At 41.1% G+C, this 19,037-nt stretch overlaps 1 protein-coding gene across 1 annotated transcript in view; it reads left to right on the plus strand.

Moving 5' to 3' along the window:
• Positions 1-19,037, plus strand: part of NLRP2 (NLR family pyrin domain containing 2) — a 63,200-nt gene that overhangs the window by 19,653 nt on the left and 24,510 nt on the right. The window contains exons 5-12 of the mRNA XM_033129292.1: positions 367-411; positions 5,062-5,136; positions 5,291-6,884; positions 10,083-10,253; positions 12,425-12,589; positions 14,173-14,343; positions 14,654-14,824; positions 18,105-18,275. Of these exons, the coding sequence (XP_032985183.1) occupies positions 367-411; positions 5,062-5,136; positions 5,291-6,884; positions 10,083-10,253; positions 12,425-12,589; positions 14,173-14,343; positions 14,654-14,824; positions 18,105-18,275 (2,563 nt within the window). The remainder of the gene's footprint in view (positions 1-366; positions 412-5,061; positions 5,137-5,290; positions 6,885-10,082; positions 10,254-12,424; positions 12,590-14,172; positions 14,344-14,653; positions 14,825-18,104; positions 18,276-19,037) is intronic.

The following is a 19,037-nucleotide window of genomic DNA, read 5'->3' on the forward strand; positions in this document are numbered from 1 at the left end:
CTTTTTACCTTTTATAATGTGGCTACTGGGAAATTTTAAATGGCATAGCCAGCTTGTTTTCTGGCAAGCATTGTATTTGTCTGGAGAACACTGTTCTACAAGAGTTTTTCTTTCTTGCTCCTCAGCAAGGATATTTACTTTCTGTGCTATGATTTTTTTCTTTAAAACAAAATTACTGGTTTTATTCCAGCTAGAGATCCGTGTTTAGCTTAGTGTCCCCTGTCTTCAATAGACAGGTGAGGATTTAGCCTCTCACTGGCCTCTGAAGATTACAGATTTGAAAGTAGTATCAAGAATCATGGAGTTGTATACCTATAGGGTCTGGAGGTGAAAAAGACAAATTTCTTCCACCTGCTTCTTTTTCAGAAGCAGCGTTGAAACCTCTTCAGGAAAAGAAGCCTCCATCATTAGGTAAGTTACCTCACTTAGGATCTTTTCTTTTCATGTAAAATTTTGGAACTTGGACAGGATATGGTGCTGAGAGCTAGGAAAGCAAAGAAACATAAGACCTCATCTCTACTGTTATCCAGATGGCAGTGGTGAAACCTGGAAAGCAAAAATGAGCTGGTATTTATAGTAGAAATCAGAGAGTGGCATCTGGGTAAGCTGGATGTTAAACTGACCTGAGGCAGGAGTTGGCAAGTCAGAGCTCACACACCAAACTCCACCTGCCACATGTTTTTGTACAGCCCACATGCTTAAAATGGTTTTTACATTTCTAAATTGTTAGGGAAACCAAATCAAAAGAATATATTTTGGGCTATGAAAATCTTATAAAATTCATACTTTAATATGTGTGAACAAAGTGGTATTTTCACAGAGCACAGCCTGTTTTTTTTATTATTATTATTATTAGCTTCAGGTACAAGACAACGCAATAGATAGACAGTTCACCCCTCACAAAGTAATAACCCCCTCCCCCAATCTATTGCCCCTCTGACATCATATATATTTATTACAATTCCATTGACTCTATTCCCTATGTTATACTCCATATTCTGTGACTATATATATATATTAAATTATAGTTGACATACAATATTATTCAGCTTCAGCTTCAGGTGTACAATGCAGTGGTCAGGCATCTACACCATCCATGAAGTGGTCTTCCTAATAAGACGTGTGCCCATCTGACACCATACAAAATCTTTACAACATTATTGATTGTGTTCCCCAAACTGTCTTTCCTATCCCTGTGGCAATACTGTCGTTACCAATTTATGCTGTCTAATCCTTTCCCCTTCTCCCTCATTCTCATCCCCCGCTCCTAGCAACCATCAGTTTTTCCTCTATGTCTCTGAGACTATTTCTGTTTACTTTGCTCATTTATTCAGTTCTTTAGATTCCACATATAAGTGAGATCAGCTCAACACCAGAAAAAACAAGCAACCCAATTAAAAAATGGGCAGAGGACATGAAGAGACATTTCTCTAAAGAGGACATATAGATGGCAAACAGACATGTGAAGAAATGCTCAACCTCACTCATCATTAGAGAAATGCATATGAAAACCACAATGAGATACCACCTCACACCGGTCAGAATTACTATCATCAATAAATTAACAAACAACAAGTGCTGGTGAGACTGTGGAGAAAAGGGAACTCTGGTGCAAAGGGAATTGGTAGGATTGCAGATTGGTGCAGCCACTATGGAAATCAATATGGAGGTATCTCAAAAAACTGGAAACGAAACTACCTTATGACCCAGCAATTCCACTCATAGGTATCTATCCAGAGAAATCCAACACGCTAACTCAAAAAAATATATGCAACCCTATGTTTATTGCAGCTCTATTTACAATAGCCAAAACTTGGAAACAACCCAAATGCCCATCGGTAGATGACTGGATTTAGAAACTGTGGTACATTTATACACTGGAGTATTACTCGCCTATAAAGAAGAATGAAATCTTACTATTTGCAATGATGTGGATGGACCTTGAGAACATTGTGCTAAGTGAAATAAGTCAGACTGAGAAAGACAAATCCCATTCACTTCTGTATGACCTGTGACCGCTTTTGCTCTACAAGGGCAGAGATGAGTGGCTGTGACAGACTGCATGTCCCATGTCCCACAGAGCAGAAAATATTTACTCTCCTAGCCAAAAGGAATTTCAAGCCAGTGATTTTCAACATTCTTTTGATATCACCAATATCCCTAAAAACATGTCTAGAGTTCAAGGTAATAGCAGACTAGGGATGGCTTGAAAACTGAAGGCAGGAGCAGTCATACAAGGACTGATAATTAAGTTTGTGAACTTGTTGCAACAATGTTGCTAACCTTTTTTTATATCAGAGGGAGTCTTCATTATGAATTTGTACCAACTGGACAAACAGTTAACCACATTTACTATTTGGAAGTGCTGAAAAGGCTGCATGAAAAAGTTAGATGACCTGAACTTTTCGCCAACAATGCATGGCTCTTGCATCACGACAATGCACCAGCTCACATGGCACTGTCTGTTGGGGAGTTTTTAGCCAGTTAACAAATAACTGTATTAGAACACCCTCCCTACTCACCTGATAAAGATATGCGAAATATAGAAAAGAAGACATTTTGATGACATTCAGGACATCAAGGGTAATATGATGACAGCTCTGATGGCCATTCCAGAAAAAGAGTTCCAAAATTGCTTTGAAGGGTGCTCTAGGCACTGGCATCAGTGCATAGCTTCCCAAGGAGAGTACTTCGAAGGTGACCGTAGTGATATTCACCAATGAAGTATGTAGTACTTTTTCTAGGAGGAGTTCGAAAACTTAATTGTCAGACCTCTTTTATAAACTTCTGATGATCTGACTACTTCTGTTGATACACAAATATGTTAAATGTCCTACAGAGATGAGCTGAATGTCAAATGTAAATTGATGGTCTGTTAGATTTGACACTTGGCAATGCTTTAAGGAAAGTACCTGCCACAAAGTTGGGTTTCCATCAAATGTCCTGAGTAGACTTGCAGTGGAGACTTCTTTCTTTAAAGTCTGACTCTCAACCTCTGTACATGGTTGCCTTTGTCCTGTTGCTTGTATATGATCATTTTCCATTCAGCATACTGATCCTGGCTGACATCATTTGGAGTCTTACTGATGATTAATATCCTGAAGACTTTTCAAAGGGTATCTTCAGACGAGCATTTTTCCTGAACCTCAGATGCTCATATCCATTGCCTCCTGGATATCTTTTCAGAAGCTCCATAGACTCACCTCTTCACCATCCAATGTTGAGTTTGAAATAGTTATTCTCCCATTACAACTCCACTCCTATATTCCTAACCAGGACAATGTAAACTAATCCATTGAAACCAGAGAACTAATCCATGACTATTTCTGGATGCCCTTAAGAAAGCATGATTATGTGGGTGCCCGTTCCTCTCACCGTGTATTCTGAGATGCATAGGAAGTCACTTGCCAGAAAAGGCATGGAAGCCTGAGAACATGGCCTGACACACTTTAATTATTTTTTAAATTTTTATTGGGGAATATTGGGGAAGAGTGTGTTTCTCCAGGGCCCATCAGCTCCAAGTTGTTGTCCTTCAATCTAGTTGTGGAGGGCGCAGCTCACTGGCCCATGTGGGAATCGAACTGGCAACCTCATTTTCTCCATTATTTATAATCACCAGATGTCTCATGGAGAATGCCTCGTTCCCTGTGTAAGAATGAAGGGGGAAATAAACATTGGCAAGAATCAGAATTCAGTTCATAGAAAATTAGGAACATCTTATATGGAGTTTCTCTTAAATTGTGCAGTTTAAGACATCAAACAACTTTAATAATGTGAAATTGAGACCCTCGCTAAGTTATGGTGATGAAGACTTGCCCCAACTGATGCTGCGGCCAGTTTAACGTTAGTCTTTCTCTCAAGTCTGCCTGGTCGTGTTTTTTAAATGGCTTTTTTGGAGTACAATTTATGTATCATAAATTTAACTCATTTTAAGTACACTATTAATAATTTTTAGTAAATTATGGAGTTTTGCAACCATCAGCACTATCCAATTTCACATTTCCATCACCCCAAAAAGATCCTTCCTGTCCATATGTAGTTGCTCTCTGGTCACTGCCCACCAGTTCCAGACAACCATCAGTGTACATTTTGTTTCTCTAGATTTGCCTTTTCTGGATATGTGTGGTCTTTTGTGTCTGTCTTCTTTCACTTAACATAATGTTTTTGAAGTTCGTCCCTGTTGTCGCATATATCATTGATTCATTCCTTTTTATTGCTGAATAATAGTCCATGGTATGGATATAGCACACTTGGTACATCCCTTCATCAATAAATGGACTTTTGAAGTATTTCTATTCACTCATGTGCAAGTCTTTTGTAGATGCATTTTCATTTATCTGGAGTAGATACTTAGGAGCTGTCTGGTATTCTAGGCAGGTGGCAAGTCACTCATTTACTCAAACACAGTGGAGCTATAATAAGTTGAGGCCATTGTGTGTTGAGGTTATTGTATTATTATATTGGGTTGAGGTGAAAAATCTATCTCCGGATCGCCGGGCACTTGTTCTAGTCCAGTGGAAATGATAGACAAGTAGTTTCGATAAATCACATTGAGTTTCTCTAGAGCAAGGATTTCTTGTTGTGGTTCTACAGAGCAGAGGCATTGTAACTTGGTTCAGGGAGTCATCCGTTCCTCTCTATAAACCCAGCCATTGCACTTCCTAGCACAAATTATGGACAAAGAATTTAGAGTGTTGTCTCCTTAGAACCTGCTTGTTCATCATACTTCTGATGAAGTACACCTAATTTTTTTGAAGATTTATAAGTATTCTTTTTATTTTTTTAATTCTAATTTAAGTTTTCAATTGCAGTTGACAATCAATATTATATTTTCAGGTATACAAGATAGTTAGACTTTTATGTAACTTATGAGGTGATCCCCTGATAAGTCTAGTACCCATCTGACACTATACATAGTGTCCTCCAGCATAGTACCCTCTGGGTCCATCCATGTTGTTGCAAATGGTAATATTTCACTCTTTTTTATGGCTGAGTAATATTCTATTGTGTATATAGTAAACATATTTTTGTGTCAAGCTCACTTTAATTTCTATTTTTCAGAGCTCACACAAGTACAGGGAGAAGATATCACAAATCCAGGAGAAACAAAAGAAGGTTTGGAAGGAGAAAAACCAGGTCTGTATCATATTTTCCTGGAGTGAGCATGGTGTCAGGAAGTTCTTCGTATATCTCACTTTTCCTTTTTTCCTTTCCTACTTAATACAAAGTACTTTTTTCCTACTGAATAACCTGCTATATCCTGTCTATCTCCAACCTTGTATCACTAAAGGTAAGCAGGATAAATACAGAAGTATATTAAAGAAGACGTTTTCGCAAATCTGGAAAAAGAACTTTTTGCCTGGAGCCAATGATGACATCCATATTGTCACCCAGAGATATGAGAGGCTGATCCCACTCTATAACCCTAAAATGCTTGCAGGGCCATTTCCGCACACGGTGGTGCTACACGGTCCTGCGGGTGTTGGGAAAACCACACTAGCAAAGAAGGTGATGCTGGACTGGACACAGGACAACCTCCCAGAGACCCTCGATTCGGCCTTCTATCTCAGCTGCAAGGAACTCAACCACAAGGGGGCGTGCACTTTTGCAGAGCTCATGTCTAAGAACTGGCCAGATTTGCAGGAAGCTGGCCCAGAGATCCTAGCCCAGGCACAGAAAATCCTGATCATCATCGATGGTTTCGATGAGCTGAGAGTCCCCTCAGGGTCACTCATCCATGACATTTGTGGTGACTGGAAGAAGCGCAAGCCGGTGCCCGTCCTCCTGGGGAGTTTGCTGAAGAGAAAAATGTTACCCAAGGCCACTTTGCTGATCACCACTCGACCGGGGCCCCTGAGAGAGCTCCGGCTCCTGCTGGAACAGCCGCTCCTCATGGAAATCGAGGGGCTCCTAGAGCCGGACAGGAGGGAGTATTTCTTGAAACACTTTCAAGAGGAGGATCAGGCACTGCGAGCTTTCGACTTGATGAAGAGCAATCCAGCTTTGTTCCACATGGGCTCGGCTCCTGCCGTGTGCTGGGTCGTGTGCACTTGTCTGAAACTGCAGATGGCGAAGGGAGAAGACCCGGCCCCCACGTGCCAAACCACCACATCGCTGTTCCTGCGTTTCCTGTGCAGCCAGTTCACACCGGCCCCTGGCAGCTGCCCCAGCCAGCACCTCGTGGCTCCAATGAAGGCTCTGTGTGCCCTGGCTGCTGAGGGCGTATGGACGCAGACATCTGTGTTCGATGGAGAAGACCTCGGGAGACTTGGGGTGGAGGAGTCTGACCTCCGTCCTTTCCTGGACAAGAACGTCCTCCAGAAGGACAGAGACTGTGGGGGCTGCTACTCCTTCATCCACCTCAGTGTCCAGCAGTTGTTAGCTGCCATGTTCTATCTTCTGGAGCGTGAGGAGGAGGAAGACGGAGAGAGCCACAGGGACGATATTGGGGACATACAGAAGTTGCTCTCCAAGGAAGAAAGGCTGAAGAACCCCAACCTGACCCACGTCGTGTACTTCTTATTCGGCCTCTCGAACGAGAAGAGGGCCAGGGAGCTGGAGATCACTTTTGGCTGCCGAGTGTCAATGGGCATCAAGCAGGAATTACTGAAATCCAAGTCCAGTGGGAATAAACCCTTCTCCTCGATGATGGACATGAAGGAGGTGGTGTACTGTCTTTACGAATCTCAGGACGAGCAGCTCATAAAGGAAGCGATGGTCCACGTGAAGGAAATGTCTCTGCATTTGAAAAATAAAATGGACATCATGTACTCATCCTTCTGCCTCAAGCATTGTCAAAACTTGCAGAAAATCTCGCTGCAGGTAGAAAAGGGGATATTCCTGGAGAATGACACTGCGTCAGAATCTGACACATGGGTCCAGAGGTAAGAACAGTCACTTCTTATTCTACTGGTTCCCCCACCTTTCGCTTCATTTCATACTCTACTGGGAAGAGGACAGTCTCCTGCTCCCTGTGGCTTAAGGTCAGTGTTTTCTTCTTGCTGGAATTGTCTCCTGCCGGCTCACCAATTAATGTAGGAGGTACAATTTGTGATTAAGAACAGGAGTTTTGGAACCCGACCTTGTTTGGGGACCTGTCTCCTTTTTTCTTTAGCTGAGCAGTGTTTACAAGTGGTTTGACCTGTTGTAATCTGCCTGTTGGTTGTGTAGACTTCAGGAGGTGTATGAAATGACCGTCCTATTTTTGGCATGACTGCTAGAAAAGCAATAGAGATTTGTCCTCAAAGGTTGAACCAACAGCATTTCTGAAAGCTACACCTCAGCCATTGTCATGGAAGTTCCCTTCACAGGCACCTCGGCCAACATACTTAAACAATGAGATATGGCCCCAGTCGGTTCTGAGTCTGGTGTTCTTGATTTAGACTCAAGTAACATCGACTGAGCTCATATAGAGTTTCCAAATACTGTTTCTAGACTGACAGTTACTGGAAGCGTGTAATCTTCCATGTTGAAGTGAAGATACTCGCCTCAGAAAAGAGTGCTTGACTGGCGTTAGGACTCAAGTCTATTGAGTTACAAAGGCTGTAATCCAGTCTATTGAGTTACAATCCAAAGTCATTACCTCATGGTGGTGAATAATATCCCCCAACACACTGACATCTTATCAACATCTTATCAACTCACCTCTTCCTCACTCCTAGGTTGTCATCTGAAATCTCCATGAATATTTACTGGGTCAAAATAAAATTGCCCTCATTTCTTTCCTGGTAAAGGTGTCTGTTTTACCTATTCCCTTTATATTCCCTCATATTCCTTCATCTCGTGTAAAGAGTCATAAACTTGAGTTACCCCCAGGCTGGGTTAAACCCATGACAGCTTGTCATGAATATTTCTCTACCTTATGGATAACTAGCAGTCCACAGACCTTATCCCTTCATCCATATCCTGATTTTTTTTCTTCTCTCATCCAAAAGCAGGAGGATGATTTAAGAGATGCTTTGAATGAAAAAGAAATTGCACCAATAACCTCCTCTCTCTTCCATCTAACAGCCCAAGTCAAAATAGTCTTTATTTTTCTTTTTGTTTCTTTTTAACCTTGGTATGGGTAAAACCTATGAAGGTACCAGTGATGAATGGCAGTTAATTAACATTAGTTTGGTTGCCTGGTTTTTGGCGTTCCTGTCTGAGAAAAAGAAGGAGGAAATGGATAGCTTTAGATTTGATTCTGATGATTCTGGTCTATAATGCAAACCCATGCTCTTCGTGAAATTTCTTTCATATGCCTTTTGCCACTTCCCTTTCTGTCTACCCATCACAGCAGATCCATAGCTTTGTTGACCTATAACTCCCAAGATGGTAGTTAAATTGTGAGATATTTTTCTGATTGAATCACTTCCTGCAGTAGCAGGGTCATAAGAAGATGGTGCCCTACTTAGTGGCTTATCTTATCTTGACAGGACCATTGCTAACACTAAACCCTACACGGTCTTTTAATTTTTTCCCTGGAGCATATTAACCACGCTCTCTGAAAAGTCACGAATTCTAGGTACATAACAACTTTTCCTCCTCGTGTTGCCTATAAATTTATAACAAGGTCATTTATGTTAAATGTGCCTTTCATCAAAGCACACTAGTAAAAGTAAAGGGGTAACATAGTCTTAAAACAGTCAGGGGTACTAGAGCTAAGAGAATCTAAGTTCTGTCTGATTTATCTTTTCTTCTCTTACGTCAAATCATAAAATGTCAACTTTGTGTAGACTCCTATTCAATCAAGTCTACTAATGAAGCCTCCTGCCTTTAGAAATTCTTCATGTCTTCTTCAGGTCTTCTGAATCTTAAGAAGATGTTCACATTGACACAATAAAATCACCTCTTATTTAGTGCCTTGGAAAAAACATCCCCCAAACACGATCTTGTATAATCTTGTCCTTCTCAGGAGGGCGAACAATGTTCCTCAGAAGACAGAGTAACTTGAGTGACCAACCTCAAAAGGCTTAGAGGCTGGGTTGAAAATAATAAGTTGATTATTCAGATAAAATTGTAGACTCTTAAAACTGACTGCCTTGCTTTGAAATCAGCTTAGCTCCATTACAAGCTAAAAAGTAGCAGATGGTAGGAAGTGAGAACCTGTGTTGGAATAGTATAGTCTGACTTTGAGTTCTGTCTCTGTTACTAGCTGTGTGACATGGGGTGTGTTAGATACTTCCTGTGCCTCCATTTCATTATCTCCAAGTAGCCACAGTAACCCCCTATTTCAGAGTCGAATGTTTTAAATATGTCTAATTCTAAAATGTGCTTAGCACATATGAGCCTAATACTAGCTGCTTCTGTCAATTACATTTTTCTATGATTATATTTAACTAACTAGGTTACTTTTATTCCTTGAGCACTTTTACTTTTGTTTTTCCCCATGAAAACCTTCAGATATTAGACTACTCTTATTAGTTTCCACAGTATCCCCTCATCAATAACTAAAATGCCTTATCTTTTGGACAAATAATGGTTTCAAGTGCCCTCACCATTTTCCTAAAAATCAAAATATTTTTTCTGAATACAAAGATCCCCTATATAAATAGAAAATTAAAGCAATATTGAAAAACATAAGGAAACTTACCACCCAGAAGCAACCACCAGAACAAAATAAATTTTGAGAAGTCTGTGTATATGAATACATAAACACTTAAAGATTATATTTTCTCAAGTTTTTATGGACATCATTTTAGGTCAGCAAATATCATTGTAAATTAGCTTGAGACTATTGTGTATATGGACATAACATCCTACATTCTAATATCTTCTATTGATGTGCATTTTACTCTCAATCTTTTATCAGCGGTGATATTGCTCTCAATCGTTTATCAAGGAGATGCTAAGAATTTTGACTTATTCTAATGCTCGGTCAGATTGTTGTGCAAAAAATGCATTTAGTTTTTTCTCTGTCTTAGGTGATGAGTTGTCTGATAGTGATGCTAAGTGATTAAATCATCCAACTTTCAGAGTTGTACTTGTCTATTAAGGGGGTATGCCCAGAGCAGCCTTAAATACTTTCACGACAACACAAAAATGTTAGTTCTCTCTCCAGCAATAGTTGGTAAACTCCCACCTTCATCTCTTCTCTGTAGGTCCCAGAATGATCAACACGTGCTCCCTTTCTGGATGGACCTTTGTTCCATGTTTGGCTCAAACAAGAATCTGATATTTCTGAACATCAGTCAGAGCTTCCTCAGTACCTCATCAGTGAGGATTCTTTGTGAAAACATAGCCCATGCTACCTGTAATCTCCAGAAAGTGGTGTAAGTAGAAGCTAATACCCAGATTCAAACCCCTGGGGCATGGCCAAGCTCACTGGAGCAATATTTGAATTCCTGTCCCAAACCCCAACCGGGTACTCAACACACAAGGAATTGAGATGGTCTGGTCCTTAAATTTGTCTACTGAGAAAATCATATACAGTAATTTTTTCCAGTTTTTTATTGTGGTAAAATGTGCACAACACGAACCTTACCATCTTAACCATTGTTGAGAGTGCAGTTATGTGGCATGAAGCACACTCACGCTGTTGTGCAGCCATCACCACCATCCATCTACAGAACTCTTCATCGTGCAAAACTGAAACTCTGTGCTCATTAAATAATAATTCCCCTTTATCCCTTCTCCCCAGCCCCTGGCAACCACCATTCTGCTTTTCTCATATAAAGTAATTTTAATATGATGTGAAATGTGATGTGTACATCTGCAAAACACTGCAAGAAACATTAAGATCCTGGGGACAGTTTTACTCCTTTTATGACAACAGTAGAGCTGTACGTAGAGCAGGACTTCTCAACCGTGCTGGCATCTGGGCTGGGTATTCCTTTGTTGTGGGGGGCTGTCCTGTGCACTGTAGGATGTTCAGCAACCTCCCTGGCCTCTACTTTCCAGATGCCAGTAGCCCCTGCACACCCCCACTTGTGACAACCACAAATGTCTCCAGATATTGCTGAGTGTCCCCAGAACCTACAAAATCACCCTGGCTGGGAACCACTGATAAAGTGCTGAGACAGGCTTGAGCATTAAAATTTACTTGGACTGGGTATGTCTGTCTGAATATGATGAAGAAATGTAAATAGTTGGATAAAGTTGGAAAGAAAGCCCCAGAAAACAGTAATTACATGATTTAAATACTTATATTCAGAACAGAGCATGCTTTTGTCCACATAAGTAAGACAGTGTTTCAGAGTCTTCACTTGGTAGCTAGTGTTCTGGGAAGGTCCTGCAAACTTAAATTTGGGCAAGTGGAGAGTGGGGGAGGCTACAGAAGAGGTTTGGGGAAGGAGAGTAAACACGATGTAGTCAGCTAAGAAAGCCTTGATATCAAGGAGATTTTCTCAAGCTGCAGGTATCATCTTGGATATTTTTCTTTCTCAATGTAGAGAAGTAACAGCCCTGGCCCACTTAGGCGTACATCAGCCATGCAATTCTGATTCTAAATGCAAGACCGTTCCTTGGACCCAAAGTATTCAGCAGGACATAGTGGCCCATTGCTACCACTTCAGGAAAAGAGACACTCCCCTTCCTTTCCTTTTTTTTTTTAGTGCGATTTTAAGCTTTAATCACTTCAGAAGCATAAATGCTATAAACTTACCAACTGCATCATTTGAAACTTGAAGTATTTCCATTTTTTTCAGTGAAATTGGGCTTTTATTCTAATGGATGACATTATAAATTGGCACAATCATTCTGAAGGCAATTTATATGGTCAGAGGATGTAAAGTACAGCATAGGGAATATAGTCAATGATATAGTAACAGATATATACGATGTCAGAGGGACCGCAGACTGGGAAGGGGGTTATCACTTTGTGAGGGGTGTAAGTGTCTAATCATGTTGTTTTGTACATCTGACATCTGAAACTAAAAAAAAAAAAAAAAAAAAAAAACTTTAAAATATCTTTAAAAAGGGGATGGGGGCAACCCTTCCTTATCTTTTTCAAAAAGCCATAGAACAGCTTTTGTGTGGAGTGATGACTCATGACTGACTTCCCCTTGGCAAAAGTTTGAGATGACTAAAGAAAATGAAGCTTCCAAACAAAGTTTCGGATATGCAAGATGAGTAAGTTCTGGAGACCTAATGAACCGCAATGTGATGATAGTTAACCTACTGAGTTGTACACTTGAAATTTGCTAAGAGAGTTGATTTTGAGTGTGCTCATCACAAAAGAAAAACAGGAAATGGTAACTGCGGGAGGAAATGGATGCCCTGATTACCTTGATTGTGGTGATGATTTCACCAGGTACACGTACATCAAAACATTGTCATGAACCTTAAATATATACAATTTTTATTTGTCGGTAATACCTCAAAAAAGGTGAAAATGTGAAAACGCTAGTTTCTAATGTTTAAACATACTGCAGCCCTTTGTTTCTATGTATATGCAGTACAGCTAGAGAAACTCCAGCTCTCACTTTTGTTTTCTTTGCCCCAGCCTCAAAAATATTTCCCCAGCTGATGCTTATCGGAATCTCTGCATCATTTTTGGTGGTCACAAGACTCTAACGCATCTGACCCTTCAAGGAAACGACCAGAATGACATGCTTCCCCCGTTGTGTGAGGTCTTGAGGCACCCAAAGTGTCATCTGCAATATCTCAGGTATATCGCACCATCACTAAGAACCCTCAGATATAAACAGAACTGCGGCAGGCACACCTATCCAGCAATCTTCCATGTAAGTTAGAAAAAAAATCTTATTCTGATAGGAAACAGCACCCCTCAGGCCACATGTCCCAGAATAGAAAATGGGCTGCAGTTTAGTTTCTACTTGTGTTGATCGCTAAACACCAGGACAACTGTACATAATAGCCCTGCGTCCAAAAAAACTCCCAGAAACTGGGTAACATCCTCCATCAGGGGTCATTTGTTTATGATTCATGTTTCTCCTATGTCATGATTCAGAATGCCAGCTACCGGCTTCATCCTTTCCAGGCAAGGGCACTTCAGGAGCATCAGGCTTTCCCTTTCCTAGTTGTGCCCTGGTTTGAGAGACATTCCCTTGGGGAGTTCTCCATGGGGTTGCTCTGGTGATGATGACCACTCATCATGAGGTGCCACTGATCCTCACGTGACATTTGAGTAGTAACAGGAACACAGTTTAATGTGATCTATTGGTCTCAAATTGGGGTTCTTCCTCTACTGATAGAGTCCTGGTCTGTCTAGGTCTTCTCCCCACTAGTAGAGTGGAATAATGCACATGTCATAGGACTTGAAGATTGAATGCAACCATCCAAGCACATATGGATTCAACAGTAGGTACTATCATCACTGACCATCACTAATGACCTTTCTTTCTTTTCCTGTAAGGATTCACCAAAAAAATAAATTGTGTCATTAGAAGATTTCAGTCACTAAATTGTTTCTCATTGAATAAATGGATACCCAAAATGGAAAGGGACGACTCCGTATAAGTTCAGGTTATTTTAGTGAATGAAGTTGACATTAACTTTGGTTCCTCTATTCTAGTAGAGACTCTAAGAGAAGAACATGTTTTAGCTGAATTTTCGTGAACTTTAGCTATGTGGCATATATTTCACATGGCATTTCATGTGAATTATCCATTTTAAATACCCAACATGAAGGTATGACGTATTGACAACTTAAAGATGGAAATGAGGTTTAACGAAGTTAAGTTAACTTGACCTCCATTTTCATATATAGTAAATGGAGGAACCAGAATTTTTTAGAAACCTCTTACCCCATGAGGATATACATAGTGTTCCAGTGAAATTCCATTTGTACATAATAAGAATATCCATCTCCAAGAACTGAATATCGGTGCCATTGTACCATGATATGCTTGATTGACTGGATTTCCAAATAATTAGTTCTCAACATGTAGACCAGCAGTGACCACGTTACCTGGGAACTTATTAAAATCCAAACTCTTGGGTTTCACCTAGATCTTCTCAATCAGACTCTAGATATATGGTCCAAGAATTTGTTTTAAGACACCTTCTGGGTGATTGCAGAGCACCTTAAAACATAAATCACTGGACTCCAGAGTTTCTGAGGATTTGCCTTTCTAGCTTGTTGCGATGATGCTCATGTTGCTGGCCCAGGGACTGCTCCAGACCATTTAGTCCAGAGTGTGACATAACAGAGTGGAATGAGGGATGACGCTGGAGACAACTATCCAGTGTTTAGTTCTCAACAATGACTTGTTCCCATTTCTCCTGCAGGTTGGTATCGTGTTCTGCCAGCGCCCAGCAATGGGCTGATCTCTCCTCCTCTCTTGAAAACAACCAGTCCCTCACGTGTTTGAACCTCACAGCAAATGAGCTCCTCGATGAGGGCGCCCACTTGCTGTACATGACTCTGAGACACCCAAAGTGCTACCTGCAGAGATTGTCGTAAGTCTCTCCTCTCTTCCCAGGGAGCATCTTCCAGTTTTAGAGAAGAGCAATGGTAATACCCAGATGTGCTGGGCAACCTGTATGCGACCTCCTACTGATGTAGACCCTGGTTCACATTGTTGGTTCCATGGGTCTCATTCTTCTCTCATTCCTGTTCTTCGTGACTGTGATCACTAGCACATGATTGACAGGATGTGGAATTAGTAAGAAGGGCCGTAGCTGAGGTCTCTAGTATCTGGAGGCAGCCAAGAAGGTTGGGCCTTGGCAATGTTCTCACCATCTCAACATATATGTGGTGCTTCCACAGAATGGAAAACTGTCACCTTACAGAAGCCTATTGCAAGGAGCTCTCTTCTGCTTTGATTGTCAACCAGAGGCTGACACACCTGTGCTTGGCAAAGAATGCACTCGGGAATCACGGGGTGAAACTTCTGTGTGAAGGCTTGAGTTACCCCGAATGTCAGCTACAGACTCTGGTGTAAGTCCCTGCTGTGTGTGTGTGTGTGTGTACACGTATATACCAGATTCCAGTAAGATAGTTGCAAGCACTTAATAATTTATACTAATACCCCAATTAGGATGCTGATGGTTAGATCTGGTGGGATGTGGTGGTAGAAAAAATAATTACAAGTGATGTTAACTTTCTATAGGAATTTGGAGGATGTAGCTGGTTTCCAGGGTTGGCTTTTTTTTTTTTCAATGTATGTTCTTAGAACTATGTAACATAAGCTTTACCTGCAGTTGGGTGTAGGTGACATTATTTGCCAAAAAACTCAATATACTCCTCCTGTAAATACTAAAATCATAGGACAAATTTTTAAACAGGAATTGGGACTGCACTGTTTCTATTCAGAGATATTAGTCACTGTTAACATGTCTGCTCTTCTTGCTATCTACAAAATCACCTCCAGTAGGTAGTAACTGTCAACTTTTTTTTTTAAGATTTTATTGGGGAAGGGGAACAGGACTTTATTGGGGAACAGTGTGTACTTCCAGGACTTTTTTGCAAGACAAGTTGTTGTCCTTTCAATCTTAGTTGTGGAGGGCGCAGCTCAGCTCCAGGTCCAGTTGCCATTGCTAGTTGCAGGGGGCGCAGCCCACCATCCCTTGCGGGAGTGGAACCAGCAGCCTTGTGGTTGAGAGGACGCACTCTAACCATCTGAGCCATACAGGAGCTCAGCAGCAGCTCAGCTGAAGGTGCAGTGTTCAATCTTAGTTGCAGGGGGCGCTGCCCACCATCCCTTGCGGGACTCGAGGAGTTGAACCGGCAACCTTGTGGTTGAGAGCCCCCTGGCCCATGTAGGAATCGAACCAGCAGCCTTCAGAGTTAGGAGCACGGAGCTCCAACCACCTGAGCCACTGGGCTGGCCCGTAACTGTCAACTTTTCCTATAAACTAGTTTTAATCTCAGCTATTCCTTAAGGCACCCAGTTTCTGAAAACTACTTACTCACTTAAAATTTCATGAACTATTTAGTTGATGGTTGGAGAAAGGTAGAAGGAAAAGATACTTTCCCTACCTAAGTCCCCAAACACTATAGTAATATAAAGTACCATAGAAAATAAGATGCCACCCACCCACTAGCCCTTTCTTCAAATCAAGTTATGTTAGAAGTCGCTGCCATCCAAGGCATCTAAACAGAAAAAATAAAATAGTGATGGTCAACATTTGTTAAGCACCTAGTATGTGCCAGACACTGTGCTGAAGTCTTGCCAAAGATTATTTCATTTAATCCTCCAGCCTCATAAAACAAATCCTCATCTCTCCCAGTTTACAGACAAGAAAACTGAGACTTAGACATTAAACCCCATCAAGTTTGCCTCCCTGTAGAAGGTATGAATCACGGGAAATGTAGGTCAAGTCCTTTTCTTTCTAAACCTCAGTTGAGCTTTGTTTTTATCTGTGTCCTCCCATTTTGCTAAGTTGTCAAAGCTTCATTTGCTTGGGCCTTCCTCTGTTACCCCACAGTCATGGAAGTTTCTATAAATTTATAAATTACCAAGCCATGGGAGTTGCGTCCTCTCACTCCATGTGGGTCACCCTCAAATCTGTCATCCATTCCTATTGTCCCTCCAGGTCCTGGGGCCCTTGGCTGCTGTTGTGCTTTGCTTGGGGAACAAGGGCACCAAGGCTGCCTGTGGTCCCACATCCCCAGATATAGCACATGACCATTGTTCCCTGGGACCTGGCCACATCATGGGGGCCTATGTGGAAGCCAAGGTCACTTAGAGTTCATTAAAATAAAAAAGCTGCTTTGTTGGCAGTCTATTGTCGCTGTAGCAAATTACCACAAACTTATAGGCATAACATGATTTTATAATTCCGTAGGTCAGAAGACCAATACGCATCTCACTGGGATAAAACCTAAGTGTCAGCGGGGCTGTGTCCCTTTCTGGAAATTATAAGAAGGAATCCATTCCTTTGCTTATTGGGCTGTTGGCAGAATTGGGTTCTTTGTGGTTGCAGAACTGAGGTCCCTCTGTCCTTGCTGGCTGCAAGCTGAGAGCTAACCTCATCTTCTAAAGACCAGTGCACTGCTTGGTTCCTGGCCCTCTTCCTCCCTCTTCAGAGCCAACAATGGTGGGCCAAGTCCTCACCTCACATCTCTCTTCACTTCAGCAAGAAAGGACTCATATGATTAGATTCAGGCCCTCTGGGGTATCTGAGATTATCCAGGGTAATCTCACCACCTCAACTCCTTCCTCTTAATCTCATCTTCAAAGTTCCCTTTGCCATGGAAGGTAACATAGTCACAGGTCCAGGGCATTAGGGCACAGACATTTTTAAGGATAATGTGTCTACCTATGGCAGCAGCCAGTGATAACTTCAGTCATCTCTGCTTTTCTACTCATATAACTAAGTTCAAAACTCTAATAGTAAGGCAGGAGAAAGCAAAAAAAAAAAAAAAGGTGAAATGTCACTGATATTCTGTATAGTTAGATACTTGATATCTAGGATCCTAATACTAGACATGTTTGGTTCAGAGCTGGTGTCTTCCACATCTGAGATACTACCTTACTCGTAACTTGATTTAGGAAATATAATTGGTCACTTCCCCTAATAGAAGGTGGCAGGCCAAGGCAAGATGATATTCTCTGTCCCATAGTCCAAGTAGAAGTAATATAGACAACTTGTATTCGTTTCCTATTGCTTCTGTAACAAATTATCACAAACTAAGAAGTTTAAAACAGCACAAATTCATGATCTCAAAGTTCTGGAAGTTGGGAATCCAAAATGGGTCTCACCAGGCTAAAATCAAGCTCTCAGCAAGTCTGCATTCCTTCTGGAGGTTCCAGGGGAGAGTCTGTTTATTTCCAGCTTCTAGAGGCCACACACATCCCTCAGCTCGTGGCCCCTTCTTCTGTCTTTAAAGCCAGTAGGTAGTGTCTTCAAGTGTCCTTCTGTCTCCCTGCTGGTTTTGACTCCCTTGGCTCCTCCTTATAAGCGTCCTTGTGATTACTTTGGGCCCACTCAGATAATCTCCCCATCTCAAGACCTTTAACTCAATCATATCCATAAAGTCCCCTTTCATGTAATGGAATGTATTTACAGAAACCAGAGATTAAGACGTAGACATCTTTGGTGGGGAGAACGGGGGCATTGCTCTAACTGCCACACCACCCCGTGATTTCCTTTCCATGTGCCCATTGTCTCCACATTTGTTTAAAACCCGTGGCTTGAGGCCAACAATCATGGTTTTAGTGCATCACACCAGTGAGGACTAACATAGTTTTTTTGTTCATGTGATTGATTTTTAGGCTATACTACTGCAACATAACCAGTGATGGCTGTATTAATCTCTCAATGCTCCTACAACAAAATTCAAGCCTTACACACTTGGACCTGGGGCTGAATCATGTCGGAATCACTGGACTGAAGTTTCTGTGTGACGCCTTGAAGAAACCACTGTGTAATCTCAGGTGTCTATGGTAAGCTATGGTTTTTAACTTTAATCAGTATTTGAAATGAAGTATCAGTGTAGCAAGTTCCCCCAGCTCTAATACAAAATATTAGGATAAATTCAAGTGTATATTTTTAAAATCTACTAGAGTAGCATTTTTCACAGAAAAACATTTTTCTGTTTTGTTTGTGTATTTTGTTCTTTAGATTCTACATATAAGCGAAATCACATTGCATCTTTCTTTCTCTGACATACTCCACTCAGCACAGTACCCTCCAGGTCCATCCATGCCACCACAGATAGCAAGAACCCATTCCCTTCCATGGCCGAGCAATATTCCATTGTATATATATGTACCACCTCCTCTTAATCCATTCTTCCGTTGACAGGCACTAAGGCTGCCTCCACATCTTGGCCATTGTAAACAATGCTGCAATGAACATATGGATGCACATGTGCCTTCGAAATAGCGTTTTGAGTTTCTTTGGATAAATACCCTAAAGTGAAATTACTAGATCCTTCATTGTCTCTTCTTACAGCCTTTGTTTTAAAGTCTATTTTGTCTGGTATAAGTATTGCTACCTCAGCTTTTTTTATTTTTCCATTTTCATGAAATAACCTTTTCCATCCCGTTACTTTCAGTCTGTGTGTGTCTGAAATGAGTCTCTTGTAGGCAGCATATGTGTTTTGTTTTCTTCTCTATTTAGCCACCCTATGTTTCTGATTGAAGTATTTAATCCATTTCATTGAAAGTCATTGTTGATAAATATGTAGTTATTGCAATTTTATT

The sequence above is a fragment of the Rhinolophus ferrumequinum genome, chromosome 15 (assembly GCF_004115265.2).
Source record: "Rhinolophus ferrumequinum isolate MPI-CBG mRhiFer1 chromosome 15, mRhiFer1_v1.p, whole genome shotgun sequence".
In the NCBI taxonomy this organism is placed as follows: domain Eukaryota; kingdom Metazoa; phylum Chordata; class Mammalia; order Chiroptera; family Rhinolophidae; genus Rhinolophus; species Rhinolophus ferrumequinum.